Raw genomic sequence first — 15,558 nt, 5'->3', positions numbered from 1 at the left:
AAGCTTTAGAAGACATCTCATGGACTTGTGTCAAACCCAGAAAAACTGACACCAGGATGGAGAAACTAGGGAGGCGATCTTGCAGAAAAGTTTCATAATTCTCCCACGTTGGGAGGTAGGAAAAGTCTAGAGGCCACCGAGTCTCGCTTGTTTTGGCAGAAAAATTTACTCTAGTGTTGGGAAGTCACAAAGCCATGGACACTGAGAGGCTATGTATGAGGGGATGCATAGTTTCACAAAACACAGTGGTCACAGACCAGAGAGCAGTGGAGATCATGCTACTGACACAGAAACTACAAAATCCAAAAGCAGGGAGAGTGGTTTTTCAGGGAGTAACTGCACCAGTCATCCATTATTGACTCTAGGTCAACCTGGTGAGTTTCACAGAGCAACTGGCAACTTTGGGGGTAAGGGTTGTCACATAAAAAGGACTTAAGCAGCTAGAAAGGAATGGTAGGAAACTGCTCCAGGGCTCTCAGGAGTTGAGGACAGTATCAGAGGGTAGGTGGACAGATGCACAAGAAACAGCATCAAAGAGGTTACCTGATCAGCAGTCAGTTGGTGAGGGGGAAGAGGATCTAGGAGGCAGATGAAGGGACCAAAGATGGGGTCCTGAAGGCAAGTCTCTGGAGGCTGGATCAGGAGAAAGACCACACACTGGGCACAGTGATGAAACACAACTCTGGAACCTAAATGGGGAGGTGACGAATGGGGGTGGGTGTCACTGACTGAGGGTGGTGGGTGGAACAGCCTCATAGGAACCATCATAGGGCTACAGAGAAGCAAATGGCTTGTAGGTCACAGAGGGCTCCCTCCAGTCTGGATGGGAAGGCACAGTCTCACAGAGGAGGTCCATTGATGCCCGGATGGCCGAGGTCCTCATATTGACAGTGGCCCTTTTAGGCAAAGTGTCGGCAGACAGGGTGTTAGGATCTATCTTCCATAACTTGGGGGCCATCCTTGCGTGGGCAGGTATTTTTGATAAGAGACCAACTTTTGAGCCTTCAAGGATTTCTCTGCTCTTTGTGAAAGCCTCCCCTGAAAGGATCCCCATGGATTGGTCCAGGAAAAGGAGGTTCAGTATTGGCCCTCCACCAACCACAACCACATAGTCCACATCGGGGGCCTAGGTCTCCCCAGATTGGGCCTATGCCCCAGGGAGGAGGTGGGAGACTCAGCAGTGGTGGAGTCATTTATCCCCTTGATCCTGGAGGACCTCTGTGAAGAGCTGACTTGGTCACCAAGCTTTCCATTGGCTATAGGGGTAGAACCCAGAAGGCTGGGTGGTCCAATAAGACTCCTATTCTCCTTATCTCCAGTCTCTTCCCACTCTGGCAGCAGGGCTGCTGCAGTGACAGCCACTGCTGCTGCTGCTTCTGCTTCTTTTATTTCAACATCATGGTTGCGGCAATGACTGCCTATATCATTTATTCTGTTCTAATCTTTATTATTTCCTTGCTTTAGCGATGTTTGGGTTTTGTTCTTTTTCTAGATCCTTTAGGTGTAAGGTTAGGTTGAGATTTTTCTTGCTTTTGAGGTAGGTCTGTATTGCTATGAACTTCCCTCTTAGGACCACTTTAGAGGCAGCCCAAAGATTTTGGACCATTGTCTTTTCAACTTTGTTTCCATGTAATTTTTGACTTCTTTAATTTCTTGGTTGATTCATTCATTATTTAGCAGCACACTATTTTAACCTCCAAGCATTTGCTGCTCTCTTTACAGATTTTTTTTTCCTGTGGTTTTCTAATTTCAGAGCATTGTGATCAGAATAGATGCATGGTAGGACTTTGATTTTTTTAAATTTGTTGAGACATCTTTTGTGACTGAATATTTGATCTATTCTGGAGAGCGTTCTGTGTGCATTTGAAAAGACTGTGTACTCTGCTGTTTTAGGATAAATGTTCTGAATATATCTGTTAAATCCATCTGGTCCAGCATGTCATTCAAAGCCACTGTTTCTTTGTTGATTTCCTATTTGGATGGTTTGTCTGTTGATGTAAGCGGGATGTTAAAGTGCCCTACTATTATTGTATTATCAATTATTTCTTTTTTGTTTGTTATTAACTGTTTTATGAATTTCTGTGCTCCTATGTTGGGTACACAGATATTATTATATAATGTTCTTCCTTATCACATTACAGTTTTTGTTTTAAGTCTATTTCGTTCAATGTAAGTATTGTTACCCCAACTTACTTTTGACGTCCATTTGCATGATATTTCTCCATCCCCTCACTTTCAACCTGTAGGTGTCTTTTGGTCTGAAATCAATCTCTTGTAGGCAGCATATTGATAGGTCTTGTTATTTTATCCACTGTGTCACTGTATGTCTTTTGATAAGAGCATTTAGTCCATTTGCATTCAAGGTAATTATTTATGGGTATGTATTTATCAACATTTTGTTATTTGTTTTATGGCTATTTCTAAATATTTTCTCTGATCCTTCTCTTGCTCTCTTTCATAGTGTGTTGGCATTCTTTAGTGATGGACTGGATTCCTTTCTCTTTATTCTTTGCATATGTATTACTGGCTTTTGATTTATGGTTACCATTAGTTTTGTATATAACATCTTCTGCATACAGTAGTCTATAGCAAGTTGATGGCCACTTAAGTCAACCCATTTTTACCCCCTCACCCTGTTTTAGGTATATGGGGTCATATTTTACATGCTTTTTAAGTCCTTTGATAATATTTATAATATCAGTATTATAAAACAAATATTTTTACTGCTTTTGTGCTTTTCTACAGTTCATACTCTCACTTATGGTCTTCCTTTTCCAGTCAAAGAGTCCACTTTAATATTCCTTGTAGGGCTGGTTTAGTGATTATGAACTCTATCAGATTCTGTCTGAGATACTCTCTCTCCTTTTATTCTGAATGATAGCTTTGCTGGATTGGATATTCTTGGTTGTAGATATTCCCTTTTACCACTTTGAATATATTATCCCACTCCCTTCTGGCTTACAAAGCTTCTGCTCACAAATTCACTGATGGCTTTATGGGATTTCCCTTATATTTAATAGTCTTCCCCCCTCCTTTGTTGCTTTAACATTTTTTTATCACCACTTTTTGCCATTTTAGTTACTATGTGTCTTGATGTGGAACCTTCTTGGGCTGAATTTTTGGAGGGTTCTCTGTGCCTCCTGGATCTGGACATCTGTTTCTCTCCTTAGAATAGGTAAGTTTTCAGCTACTATTTCTTCAAATAAATTTTCTACCCCCAATCTCTCTTCTTCTTCTGAAATCCCTATAATATGAATATTACTATGCTTGATGGAATCACTGAGTTCCCTTAGACTATTCTCAGTTTTCTTTCCTCTCCTTTGCTCAGCTTGGTTACTTTTCATTACTTGTCTTCCAGGTCACTAATTTGTTCCTCTGCTTCATCTAGCCTGGTATTTATTCCATCAAATGTATTTTTAATTTCATTTACTGTGTTCTTCATCTCTCTTTTTTTAATCTCCTTGTTAAGGGTCTCAGTGATGCCCTCTACTCTTTTCTCAAGTCTAGGAAGTATCTTTATGATCATTAGTTTAAATTCTCTATCAAACATATTACTTTCATGTTTTGCTTTGGTTTCTCTTGGTGGCTTGTCTTGTTCTTTCATTTGGGAGATATTTCTGTCTCCTTATTTTGTCCCACTTTCAATGTCTGTTAGGAAAGTCAGCTACTTCTCTTGCTCTTAAAGTAATAGTCTTGTGAAGAGGAGGTCTTATAGTGCCCTCCAGTGCTGTGTCCCCTATTCCTCAAGGCCTGGTGTTTCAGGGAATGTTTCCTATGTGCATTGCATGTGCTCTGCTATTGAGTCTTGGCATATTTTTCCTTCAGTCCAGTTACCTACAGAGGATCTTTTTGCCGCTTGCGGTCCTCAGCAGGAGTGGCATAGATTTTAACAAGGTGTGTAGTAGTCTGCTTGTGAAATGGGATCTGCTCCTCCTGCTGCCAGAAGTGAGGCCCTGCAAAATGTACGTGTCAGCAGATTTGGTGTTGGCAGGGTTTGTGCCAGTCTTCTGGGGGCGAAATCTGCAGCGCCAGGACTGAGGTAGGTGTGACTGGGAAGGGCTGATCTGCCAAAGCATGAGGAGGCAGGGCTCAGTGCAAGCAAGTTAGGTAAGGAGTGTAGGTACCGCGGTGGTTCCCATAGGTGGCCACTATTTATTCAGGAGGGGGGCAGACAGGGAAGGGAAATGGTGCCTGCCAGCTCCTTTTCCTGGAGGCATCTCTTGGTGATCCCTATGTCTCTGGGCCACACCCTGTGATGACAAATCACTTTCCCTCCCACTTTCCCTGACATTTTTCAAACTGCTGGTTCTATCTTGTATCTGTATGGACTATTTGTAGTCCTCTTTATGGGCAGGAACTCCACTTTCTTCTCCCCTCTATACTCTCCCAGAGCCGAGTATACCGATTTTTTAAGATTCCAGGTTTTAAGTCTCTCTGATTGTAAGAACTCAAGAAATTTAGCCCCTCTCATTTTCAAAGGCAAATATTATGAGGATTCATCCTCTCTGTTCATGGGTTCCCCAGTGTGAAAGTCTGTTTTCTGCCCTTCTCCACACCACTGGCTCCCTCCCCACCAAAGATGGCCACAGTCTCTTTTGCTTCCAGACCCTGTCTTTGACTTTCCTACCTCCTTTGACGTGGCCTCTTCCCTACCTTAGTTGCAGAGTTTGTTCTGCCTGTCTTTCTTAGGTCATTTGAGCTATTTACACTGGTTTGTTATCTAGTTGTATCCATGGGATGAAGCAGGCTTAGGGTCCTCCGACTCCACCATCTTCCCAGGCAACCTTATTCCACAAGCTTTTTGAAATGAAGCCTTCTCTCTTGTCAGCCTTCAACTGACACAAATTAGTCAGCTGGGGGCAAGAATATTTTATAAATGGTGCTCTGTATTTCATTTTGCTTCTCATTAGGACACATATAAAATACTACTTCTAAATTTTGCTATATTCAATAACTATTAAAGGGTTAATAGAATAGACCACAAGGGACAAGAAAATGGAATCTGTTATGATGCTATCTGAATAATTAAAGTGTGAGATGATGGTGGCCCACTCCAATGTACTAGCAATAGAGGTGATGGGAAATGGTCAGATTTTTATATAATTTGAAGCTTGAATTTTGAGAGGAAAAAATGACTCTAGGAAATTTGGCCTCACATACTCAAAGGATGGATTTGCTATCACTTGAGATGGAGAAAGTCATGGGTAGAACATGTTTAGGGGAGGTGGAAAGGATCTGTAGTTCAGTTTGAGATAATTTTAAGGCTAATTTTAAGATGCCTATTGGCCAGCCATGTGGGATGGAAGCTGAAAATATGAATCTGCAGTTTGGGAAAGAAGACTAGATTGGGGATATAAATTTGGGAATCCTTAGCATAAAGTTGGTATTTAAAGCTTTTATATTGAATGAGTGCAGATGGAGAAGAAACAAAGAGCTACTGCCTGAAATTCTCCAATATTAAGAGATTAGGAAGAAGAAAACCCAACAATGAAGACTGAAAATGAACAAGGAAAGCAGAAGGAAAACCAAGATGTGTATGTGAAATGCCAAGTGAATGAATTATGTCAAATAAGAGTGATCAACAGTGTCAACAGTTGCATACAGAATAGACCAAAAATATGTGGGATAAGAATTAAACAACAGATTTAGTAACATAGAGGTGAATTTAACAAGAGCAATTTTGGTGCAGTATTGGAGTGAAAAGTTGATTACAGCTGGTTTAAACAGAAAATGGGGAGAAGGTACTGGGAGTTTGAGAAGGTATAAAATAGTTGTCTAGAACAGTAGAAAAGTAAATGAGTGAGTGGAAGACAGTCTGCCTGCCAGCAAAAGGTTCTAGATGAGATTCATGGTACTGAATTTAAAGTGAGAACAGTGTTCATGTTGGTATACTTTTCTCTAGCCATGTTCCGTTTTAGGCACAGGTATAGCATAGATGAAGAATTAGATTAACCAAGGTTTTTGTTTTGCCAAGCAGTATAATGAAATGAGAGAGGGGTAAGGAGTCAAGTATCAGAAAAAGAGTAATCCAGACTGCTCTATGGTATTTAAACTATGGAGGGTATCACAAGGTAAGGAATAAAACAGACAAACAAAAACAAAACACAGGTGATAGGATCAATGCACTGGGAAACCCAATATAATCAAGAGTACTTAGAGGAAATGAACTACAGATAAAAGAACTGGAATAAAATAACTGTACTCAGACAATGGGATACACGGTGGAGTTAATATCATATACTTTTTAAAGTGTGCCTGGGTGGCTCAGTCAGTTAATCGTGGGACTTCAGCTCAGGTCATGATCTTACAGTCTGTATGTTTTGAGCCCCCGTCAGCTCAATGCTGACAGCTAACTCAGAGCTGCGAGCCTGCTTCAGATTCTGTGTCTCCCTCTCTATCTCTCTCTGCTCCTCTCCGGCTCACACTCTGTCTCTCTCTCAAAAATAAATAATAACATTAAAAAATATGTATCTAATACCTTATATAATCCGTATTTTTGCTTTAAGCAAGCTTTTCTTATATTTTCTTATATTTTAGTTTAAAAGATTTTCTTACCTCTGATGAGGAAGGTCGGCTTGGACTGAGGGACATATTCACCAATGTCTGAACAGGGTAATTACCAGTTGGAATTTTGTGGGGTTTTTTATCTTTCTTCATTTAAGTAGTATTTGTAAAGGTTAGAACAGATTTTTCACTTGTTTAAGATAGCATTCCACTCATTTCTGGTCTCTGATTCATTAAAAAAGTGAAAAGAAAAACACAAGAATCTTTAAAATAGGCTGAAAATGAAAACTTAGGAATGTTCACAATCTCATTATAATAATTTAAAAAATCTATTACTAGTAAATATATATATTTATACATATATAAATGGGATATGTATATATCCCATACAACTAAATAAAGTGTTAAGTTACATTATAATAGACTTGTGACCAGGGCATATTTTACTATTCTAAACAATTTTCTCAAGGTTGAAAATTAAAGATATATGGTATTTTACATAAAGTAGAAGTATGTTTCTGGAAGTAGAAAGACTAAATTTGTGCAAATGGCTATAGGATGAAAACCGTTTTACCATAAAGATATCTTCCTGGGCTTGATACCTCAACAATAAATGTGAATAATTATTCCATATGAAAATACCAGTATTTAAGTACTTTAAGCTATGTTTGTGTGTTTTCTGTATTTTTCTCAGAGGATTTAAAGTTTACAAGAATACACAATAGCATTTAAATTATATAAATATATAATAAAAATTGAAAAGGTAGCTGAATTACTCTAAAAAGGAATTATCAAGGTAGGACAATCCTTAACGATACAATGTGATGCCAATACCAGAACAGAAGCCTTTTCAAGCTTTCAAAGCATTGCTCCATCTTGATTAATATTAAAATAGTATGTCCAACAAAATTTAAAATCTGTTATTTGGTACTGATTACAGCTCTATGAAATCATATCAGAGACCACTAATGATTCTAATGATATCAGACTTAAAAAGATATATCCTGGGATATAGCCTCTCTTAAATCAAGTTAGTTTCATATATTACTTCCTGTGCAAATTTCTTAAAATAATTAAAACTTAAAATGTGATTTGTTATTTTAACCATCTCAAGCATTATTTTAATTACATTAGTATTTTTTCAACTATTTAGATATTTCCATTTCTATACCCATCCAAAGGCTCCTTCTGCCATTGTAGGAATATTAGCCTCTGTTACAAACCTAAATAAGGATATTACCATATATGTATCTGATTACATAAAAATTATTTGTAATAACCAATAAGAATTACAGTCTATGGGCATGCAAATTGCTACTGATGTGAAAACTGGGAGGCTGGGATTGTTAATTTTTATGGATGCATTAAAACCTGGTCATTTTTGGGGTGCCTGGTTGGCTCAGTTGGGTAAGCATCTGACTCTCGATTTCAGCTCAGGTCATTATTTCATGGTTCATGAGATGGAGCCCAAATTGGGTTCTGTGCTGATAGCATTAAGCCTGCTTGGGATTCTCTCTTTCCCTCTTGCTCTGCCCCTCCTCATTGTGCATATGTGCACATTCTCTCTCTCTCTAAATAAATAAACATTAAAAAAACTTCACATTTTCATTCAGAACAAAGTTTTAATTCAGCAAACTCAAGTCATTAACCAAGACCTGCTTTAATACTGTCCTCAGGTAAACTGCCTAATTACATTATCCCTTCTAAAGGTATAGCAAAGAAGCCATATTTTCAATAACTTCCTTTGTCATTTCTGACTGGATCAGTGCTGAATACTAAATGCTGGACAATAAAATGGCATGGCATGTAAAGATGAGACCTTAGAAATCAGAACAGGGAGAAAGAACTCAAGATTCAATATCTTCAAAAATAGATTATCATTAGTCAGTTATGGGTTTGAGAGGGAGTAAGTGCTTGTAGATAATCACCTACCTGTCATCTTTGATCTGATCTGTACTTTAAAGAGAACCACCTATTGTACTTTCACAGCATTTTCCCAAAATGATTTTGGGAGGAAGCAGCAGAACTGAAAATCAAGCTTAAAAATTTCTGGCACTTGATGACCTAGTGCTGAAAACACAAGATACTGCCATCCCATGCCTACTTCAGCTCTACCCATCCCACTGGGGTGGCCCTGATACAGAGTGCTACAGAACTCCCAGTCTGTGCCCACTCCAGCTCCAGCCAAAGCCACCAAGCATATGCAGACTATACAGGGATGGTTCCTATACAACATCATTCCTTCAAGACTAGGTGAAATTGCTCTTTCACCTAATTCATAGAAACAAACACAAAAAATGAAACAAAATGAGGAGACAGAGAAATGTGGTCTCAATGAAATGATATTTGTCTAAATGAAAACAAAACCATAGAAAGAAGTAAATGAAATGAAGATAAGCAACCTAGCTAATAAAGAGTTCAAAGTAATGGTCAAAAAGATGCTCACCAGTCTGCAGAAAAGAGTGAATAAACCAAGTGAGAAGATATCCCAAGAAAGGGATAAAAATATTCAAAAGAACCAGCCAGAGTTGAAGAATATAATAACTGAAATGAAAAATACACTAGAGGGAAACAATAAGGGATTCAGTAACCTGGAAGACAAAGTAATGAAAAGTATCCAAGCTGAACAGCAAAAAGAGAAAAGAATTTTTAAAAATGAGGAAATTTTAAGAGAACTCTGGAACAATATCAAACATACTAACATCTGCATTGTAGAAATCCCATAAGGAGAAAAGAAAGAGAAGGGGGCAGAAAACTTATTTGAATAGATAATAGCTGAAAACTTCCTCAACCTGGATAAGAAAACAGAGATGTAGTCCCAGTAAGCAGAGACAGAATCCCAAATAAAATAAACCCAAAAAAGTCCACATCAAGCCTCTAATAATTAAAACATCAAAAGCTGAAGATTAAGAGAGAATTTCAAATGTAACAAGAGAAAAACAACTAGTTACATACAAGGAAAACCCTATAAGGCAATCTATCACCTGATTTTTCAGCAGAAACTTTGCAGGCTAGAGGGTTTGGTATGATATATTCAAAGCACTAAAAGGGGAGAAAAAAATACAACCAAAAATACTGTACCTGGCAAGGTCATCATTCACAATTGAAGAAAAGATAGAGTCTCCCACACAAACAAAAATTAAAGGAGTTCATCACCACTAACCTTACAAGAAAAGTTAAAGGGACTTCTTAAAGTAGAAAAGGCCATAACTAGAAGAAAATTATAAAAGGATATAATTTCACTGGTAAAAGCAAACATACAGTAAAGGTAGTCAATCATTCACTTAGAAGCCTAGTATGAAGTTTAAGTAACAAAAGTAGTAAAATCAATTATATCTTTAAAAAAAAGCAAAGAATTCACAAAATAAAAAGATGAAAAATGTGATACCATATATATAAAATGTGAAGGGGAAAAGAAAAAAAATGTAATGCTTCTAAAATGTTTTCAAGCTTAAGCAGCCATCAACTTACCATAGACTGCTATATTATTTAGGATGTTATATATGAATCTCATAACCACAAACCAAAAACCTGTAACGGATACACAAATATAAAGACAAAGGAGAACACTAAAGAAAGTTATCAATTACAAGGGAAGAATGCAAGAGAAGAGTGGAATAGAGAATAAACTGGAAAACAATGAAGAAAATTTTAGTAAGTACATACCTATCAATAATTACTTTATTTGAAAAAATATTTAATGTTTATTTATTTCTAGGAGAGAGAGAGAGAGAGAGCAAGTGAGGGCGCAAACTGGGGAAGGGCAGAGAGAGAGAGGCAGATACAGGATCCGAAGCAGGCTCCAAGCTCTGAGCTGTCAGCACAGAGCCCAATGCAAGGCTTGAAGCCCTGAACTGTGAGATCATGACCTGAGCCAGTCGGATGCTTAACGGACTGAACCACCCAGGTGCCCCTCAATAATTACCTGAAATGTAAATGGACTAAATGCTCCAGATAAAACACAGGGTGACAAAATGGATAAAAAAACAACCCTCCAAATGTTGCCAACAAGAAACTCACTCACTTCATACCTGAAGACACAAACAGACTGAAAGTAAAAGGATAGAAAGATATCCATGCAAATGAAGTAAAAAAAAAAAAAAAAGCTGTGGTAGCAATACTTTTATCAGAAAAATAGATTTTAAACAAGGACTGTAACAAGAGAAAAAGTAGGGCATTAAGTAATAATAAAGTGATCAATACAGCACAAATATATAACAATTGTAAATATCTGTGCAAATATAGGAGTGCTTATATATATATACATATATATATAACAAATATGAACAGACATAAAGGCAGAAATTGACAGTAATATGAGAATAGTAGGGAACTTTAACACCCCACTTACATCAATGGATAGATCATCCAGACAGAAAATACAGAGACTGGCTTTGAATTACACATTAGAACATATGAACTTAACAGACGTATATAGAATATTCCATCCCCAAACAGCAGAATATACATTCTTTTCAAGTGCATACGGAACTTCTCTAGAATTGATCATGTTAGGCCACAAAACAAGTCTCAATAAATTTAAGAAGACTGAAATAAAATCAATCATTTTTTTCTGACCACAAGAATATGAAACTAGAAATCAATTACCAAAAAAAAAAAGGAAAAAGAAAAAACCCAAATGTGGAGATTTGAAAACATATTACTAAACAACCAATAAGTCATAAAGAAATCAAACAGGAAATCAAAAAACTAGAAGACAAAAATGGAAACGTCATGGTTCAAAATTTTGGGGATGTATCAAAAGTAGTTCTAAGAGGGAAGTTTATAATGATATAGGTCTGCCTTAAGAAACAAGAAAAATCTCAGAACAATCTAACCTTACACCTAAAGGAACCAGAGAAGAAAGGAAATCCTATCAGAGTGAAAACAAATGAAAGATGCAAAAAAAAAATAAAAAATCAAGTGAAACTAAAACTGAGTGAGTCCTCTGAAAAGACACACAAAATAAACCTTTAGCCAGATTCATCAAGAAAACAGGGAGAGGACTCAATAAAATCAGAAATGAAAGAGAAGTAACAAGCTTTATCACAGAAATACAATGTATTATAAGAGACTACTATGTGAAATTATATGTCAACAAATTAGACAACCTAGAAGAAATAAATTCATAGAAAAACATATAATCTTCCAAGATTAAATCAGAAAGAAATAAAAAACCTGAACAGGCTGATTACTAATAACAAAATTCAATTGGTAATCAAAAAGCTCTGGGGCACCTGGGTGGCTCAGTTGGTTAAGCTTCGGACTCTTGATTTTGCCTCAGGTCATAATCTCGAGATTTTGTGAGTTCGAGCCCCACATCAGGGCTCTGCACAGATAATACCAGAGCCTGCTTGGGATTCTCTCTTTCCCTCTTGCTCTGCCCCTCCCCTCTCCCTCTCTGCTCATGGCCACTCTCAGTCTCTCTCTTAAAATAAATAAATAAACTTAAAAAAAATTTTATTTAAAAAAACACAACTATTAAGACTACACCAAAATAAAAAGCTTTCACACAGCAAAAGAAACCAACAACAAAATGAAAAGACAACGTATTGTATGGGAGAAGATTTTTCCAATTGATATATCTGACAAGGGGTTAATATGCAAAATATAAAGAACTTCTACAACTCTACACCAAAACCACGAATAATCAACTTAAAAAATAGGTAGAGGATCTGAATCTACCAGACACATGTTGGTCTGATGGTCAACAGACACATGAAAAGATGCTCAACATCACTAATCATCAGGGAAATACCAATCAAAACCACAATGACATATTACCTTACACAAGTATAAAAGGCTAGAATCAAAAAGACAAGAACAAGTGTTGGCAAGGATGTGGAGAAAAAGAATCCCTCATTGACTGTTGGTAGGAATGTAAATTGGTGCAGCCACTGTGGAAAGCACTATGCAGGTTCCTCAAAAATTAAGAGCAGAGGGGCGCCTGGGTTGATCAGTCAGTTAAGCGTCTGACTTCAGCTCAGGTCATGCGGTTCATGGGTTTGAGCCCTGCATCAGGTTCTGTGCTGACAGCTCAGAGCCTGGAGCCTGTTTCAGATTCTGTGTCTCCCTCGCTCTCTGCCCCTCCCCCTCTCACACTCTGTCTCAAAAATAAACAAACATTAAAAATTTAAAAAATTAAGAACAGAAACACTGTATGATCCAGTAATTCCACTACTGGATATTTGCCCAAAGAAAACAAAAACATTAATTCAAAAAGATATATGTACCCCTATGTTTACTGCAGTATTATTTATAATAGCCAAGATATGGAAGCAACCCAACTGTCCATTGATAGATGAATGAAGAAGAGGTGGTATATATAAACAATGGAATACTCTCAGCCATAAAGAATGTAATCTTGCCCTCTGCAACAGTATGAATGGAACTAGAAGGTATTAAGCTAAGCAAAATAAGTCAGAGAGAGAAATACCATATGAATTCACTTATATGTGGAACCTAAAAAACAAATGAGTGAGCCTGAAATACAGAGAACAAACTGATGGTTGCCAGAGGAAGGCAGGGAGATGAATGAAATAAAGGGGATTAAAAGGTACAAACTTCCAGTGATAAAATAATTCATGGAAATAAAAAGTACAGCATAAGAATATAGCCAATAATACTGTGATAATGTTGTTTGGTGAGAGATGGTGAGTACACTGACTATGGCGACCATTGAGTAATGTAAAAAACTGTTGAATCATTGTTATACACCTGAAACTAATATAACATTGTATGTTAATTATACCGCAATAACTAAAAACCAGTCTGATTAAAAAATGGGCTGAGGACCTGAACACGCATTTTTTTTTTTAAAGACAACACAGAGATGGCCAAAAGACATACAAAAAGATCCTCAAAATCACTAATCACCAAGGAAATGAAAAGCAAAGTCACAAGATCACTTCAGACCTCTCAGAATCAGCTAGTTTCAAAAACACAAGAAATAAAAGTGTTGGCAAGGAAGTGAAGAAAAAGGACCACTCATGCACCGTTGGTGGGAATGTAAAATGGTGCAGGCATTGTGGAAAACAGTATGCAGGTTCTTCAAAAATGAAAAAAAAGAAAAAAACCCTACCATATAGTAATCCTGCTACTTGATATTTAGCTGCTGAAAATGAAAACACTAATTTGAAAAGATATATGTACCTCTATGTTTACTGCAGTACTATTTTCAATAGCCAAGGTATGAAAGCAACACAAGTATCCATTGATGGATGAATGTATAAAGACTATGCAGAATATTAGTAATGTAATATTACTCCTCCATAAAAAAGAATGAGATCTTGCCTTTTTCAACATGGATGGGCCTAGAGAATACTATGCTAAGTGAAACAAAGAATGACAAATACTATATGATTTCAGTTATACATAAAATCTAAAAAACAAATGAACAAACAAAACCAGAAACAGATCCATAAAGAGAACAAACTTATGGTTGCCAGAGGGAGGGAGTGTGGAGGGGTGGGCACAGTGGATGAAAGGAGAACAATGGGTACAAGATTCCGTTTCTGAAATGAATAGGCTACAGCATGGAATATAGTCAAAGGTACTGCGCTAGCATCGTATGGTGACAGATGGCAGCTACACTTGCCGTGAGCACAACACAATGAATAGAGTTGTCAAATCACTGTTCTACACGTGAAACCAATGTAACATTGTGTGTCAACTATACTTCAATTAAATAAGAAAGTTCTGAAAGATTACTTCATTATGAAATGAGGAAACAGTGGTTCAGCAAAGCTTAAATGGTTTTGGCTTGCGGGTGGGGGGGGGAAGCGGGGAAAGGGTGGTGGTGGAGAATATTAAGTGGTGAAGAGAATTTAAACATTGGTTTATAACCCTAGTCGTTACATCTATTGTATGAATTAAGTAAAATACTACAGCACACTGTACATTTTTGTAAAGGGGTTTAAACTATTTAGTGAGTAAACTGGGTTTTTGTCAATTAGAGCGAATTATATGTGGATTTTCTCACTATACAAAAAGTCTGAAACGTCTTAGTGATGAAATTATTCACGTTTATCGAAAACATTAGTGTATTCCTTGTCACGTTTATCGAAAACATTAGTGTATTCCTTGATGTACTTCAAGCGTTGAATAGGAAACACTTGTCCTAAGTCCTATGACATAATAAATACGTTTCCGTGGGTGAGATACTGATTGGCCGAGCCTATTTTGCTTGATTAGATCCTACTGTTTCTCCAGCAACTCCCCTGAAGGTCAATTTCAAGCAGCAGGTAGTAAGTTACCAGTGAAATGTAAAACAAACTTTCCGGAAACACAAAAAGTTGTTTTATTTTTCAAGATACAATAATCGTTAACCTCCCACGTGAAGTGGATAAGAGGAGACGGGCGTCATCTTCTGCAAGTACCTTGGCTTCACAACCTCTTCGAGAAAACCAGGAGATAAGCGAGAGAAGCCAAATCCTGAGAAGATGCGCTTTCCCCTAGCGACCAGCACCCCTGCTCCCTGCCGCCCCGCTCCCCTCGGTCAGTTATGCGACCTCCGAGCCCCCTTTCTGCCTCAAGGGGTCTGAGGGCAGAAAACTGGCTGAGAACCGGCCGCCCGATAAACTCGGGTAACGTTTCAGAGACGCGTCTCAAGGGAGTCAGGGTGTCAGTAACTCGCGCCGGCTACTTCAGGCTCCTACTCCTCGGCTGGGACCTTCTCTCCCCACAACTTGTGCCGCCAAGGCCGTCAGGAAAACTGGAACCTCTTTGTCACCAGGCCAGCAGGCCTTATTATAAACTCCCTCAAGCACCTGACTTTCCTAACCAGTCCTCTCTGGTTCCCCTCGGGTCTTGGCAGCTACAGACGAGCTTTTTCTTTACCTCTCCTAAGTCGGCCTCTGGGGAGAGGAAAATGGGCGTCGGGTCTCGTTGGCGTCCCGCAGCTGCTCAGCCCAAAGCGCGCTCCTCCCCTTCTCGCTCGCTTCTCCCCCTCCCTCCGGCTGCCCTCCCGCATGGGGTGAGGAGCTGGAACTGAGAGCCGCGGAGGACACGCATGCGCGCCGCGGGTGGAGCCGCTGGGCAAAGAACCGGAAACTT

At 38.3% G+C, this 15,558-nt stretch overlaps 1 protein-coding gene and 1 pseudogene across 4 annotated transcripts in view; both read right to left on the bottom strand.

Moving 5' to 3' along the window:
* Window positions 1–15,546, bottom strand: part of SPATA1 (spermatogenesis associated 1) — a 52,531-nt gene extending 36,985 nt beyond the window's left edge. For all 4 annotated transcript variants that reach the window (XR_013336851.1, XM_077771132.1, XM_077771134.1 and 1 more), the window contains exons 1-2: window positions 15,343–15,546; window positions 6,556–6,729 (exon numbers count right to left, since the gene is read on the bottom strand). Coding sequence is in view for 3 of the 4 variants with exons in the window: in XM_077771132.1 (XP_077627258.1) it covers window positions 6,556–6,657 (102 nt within the window). In the remaining variant the exon portion in view is untranslated. The remainder of the gene's footprint in view (window positions 1–6,555; window positions 6,730–15,342) is intronic.
* Window positions 840–1,397, bottom strand: LOC144237448 (proline-rich protein 3-like; annotated as a pseudogene).
* Window positions 15,547–15,558: the final 12 nt, after the last annotated feature.

Source organism: Crocuta crocuta, unplaced genomic scaffold (assembly GCF_008692635.1).
Source record: "Crocuta crocuta isolate KB4526 unplaced genomic scaffold, BGI_CrCroc_1.0 scaffold125, whole genome shotgun sequence".
NCBI lineage: Eukaryota > Metazoa > Chordata > Mammalia > Carnivora > Hyaenidae > Crocuta > Crocuta crocuta.
The sequence above is the reverse complement of the archived record's forward strand: the minus strand, read 5'-3'. Positions and strand labels throughout refer to the sequence as shown.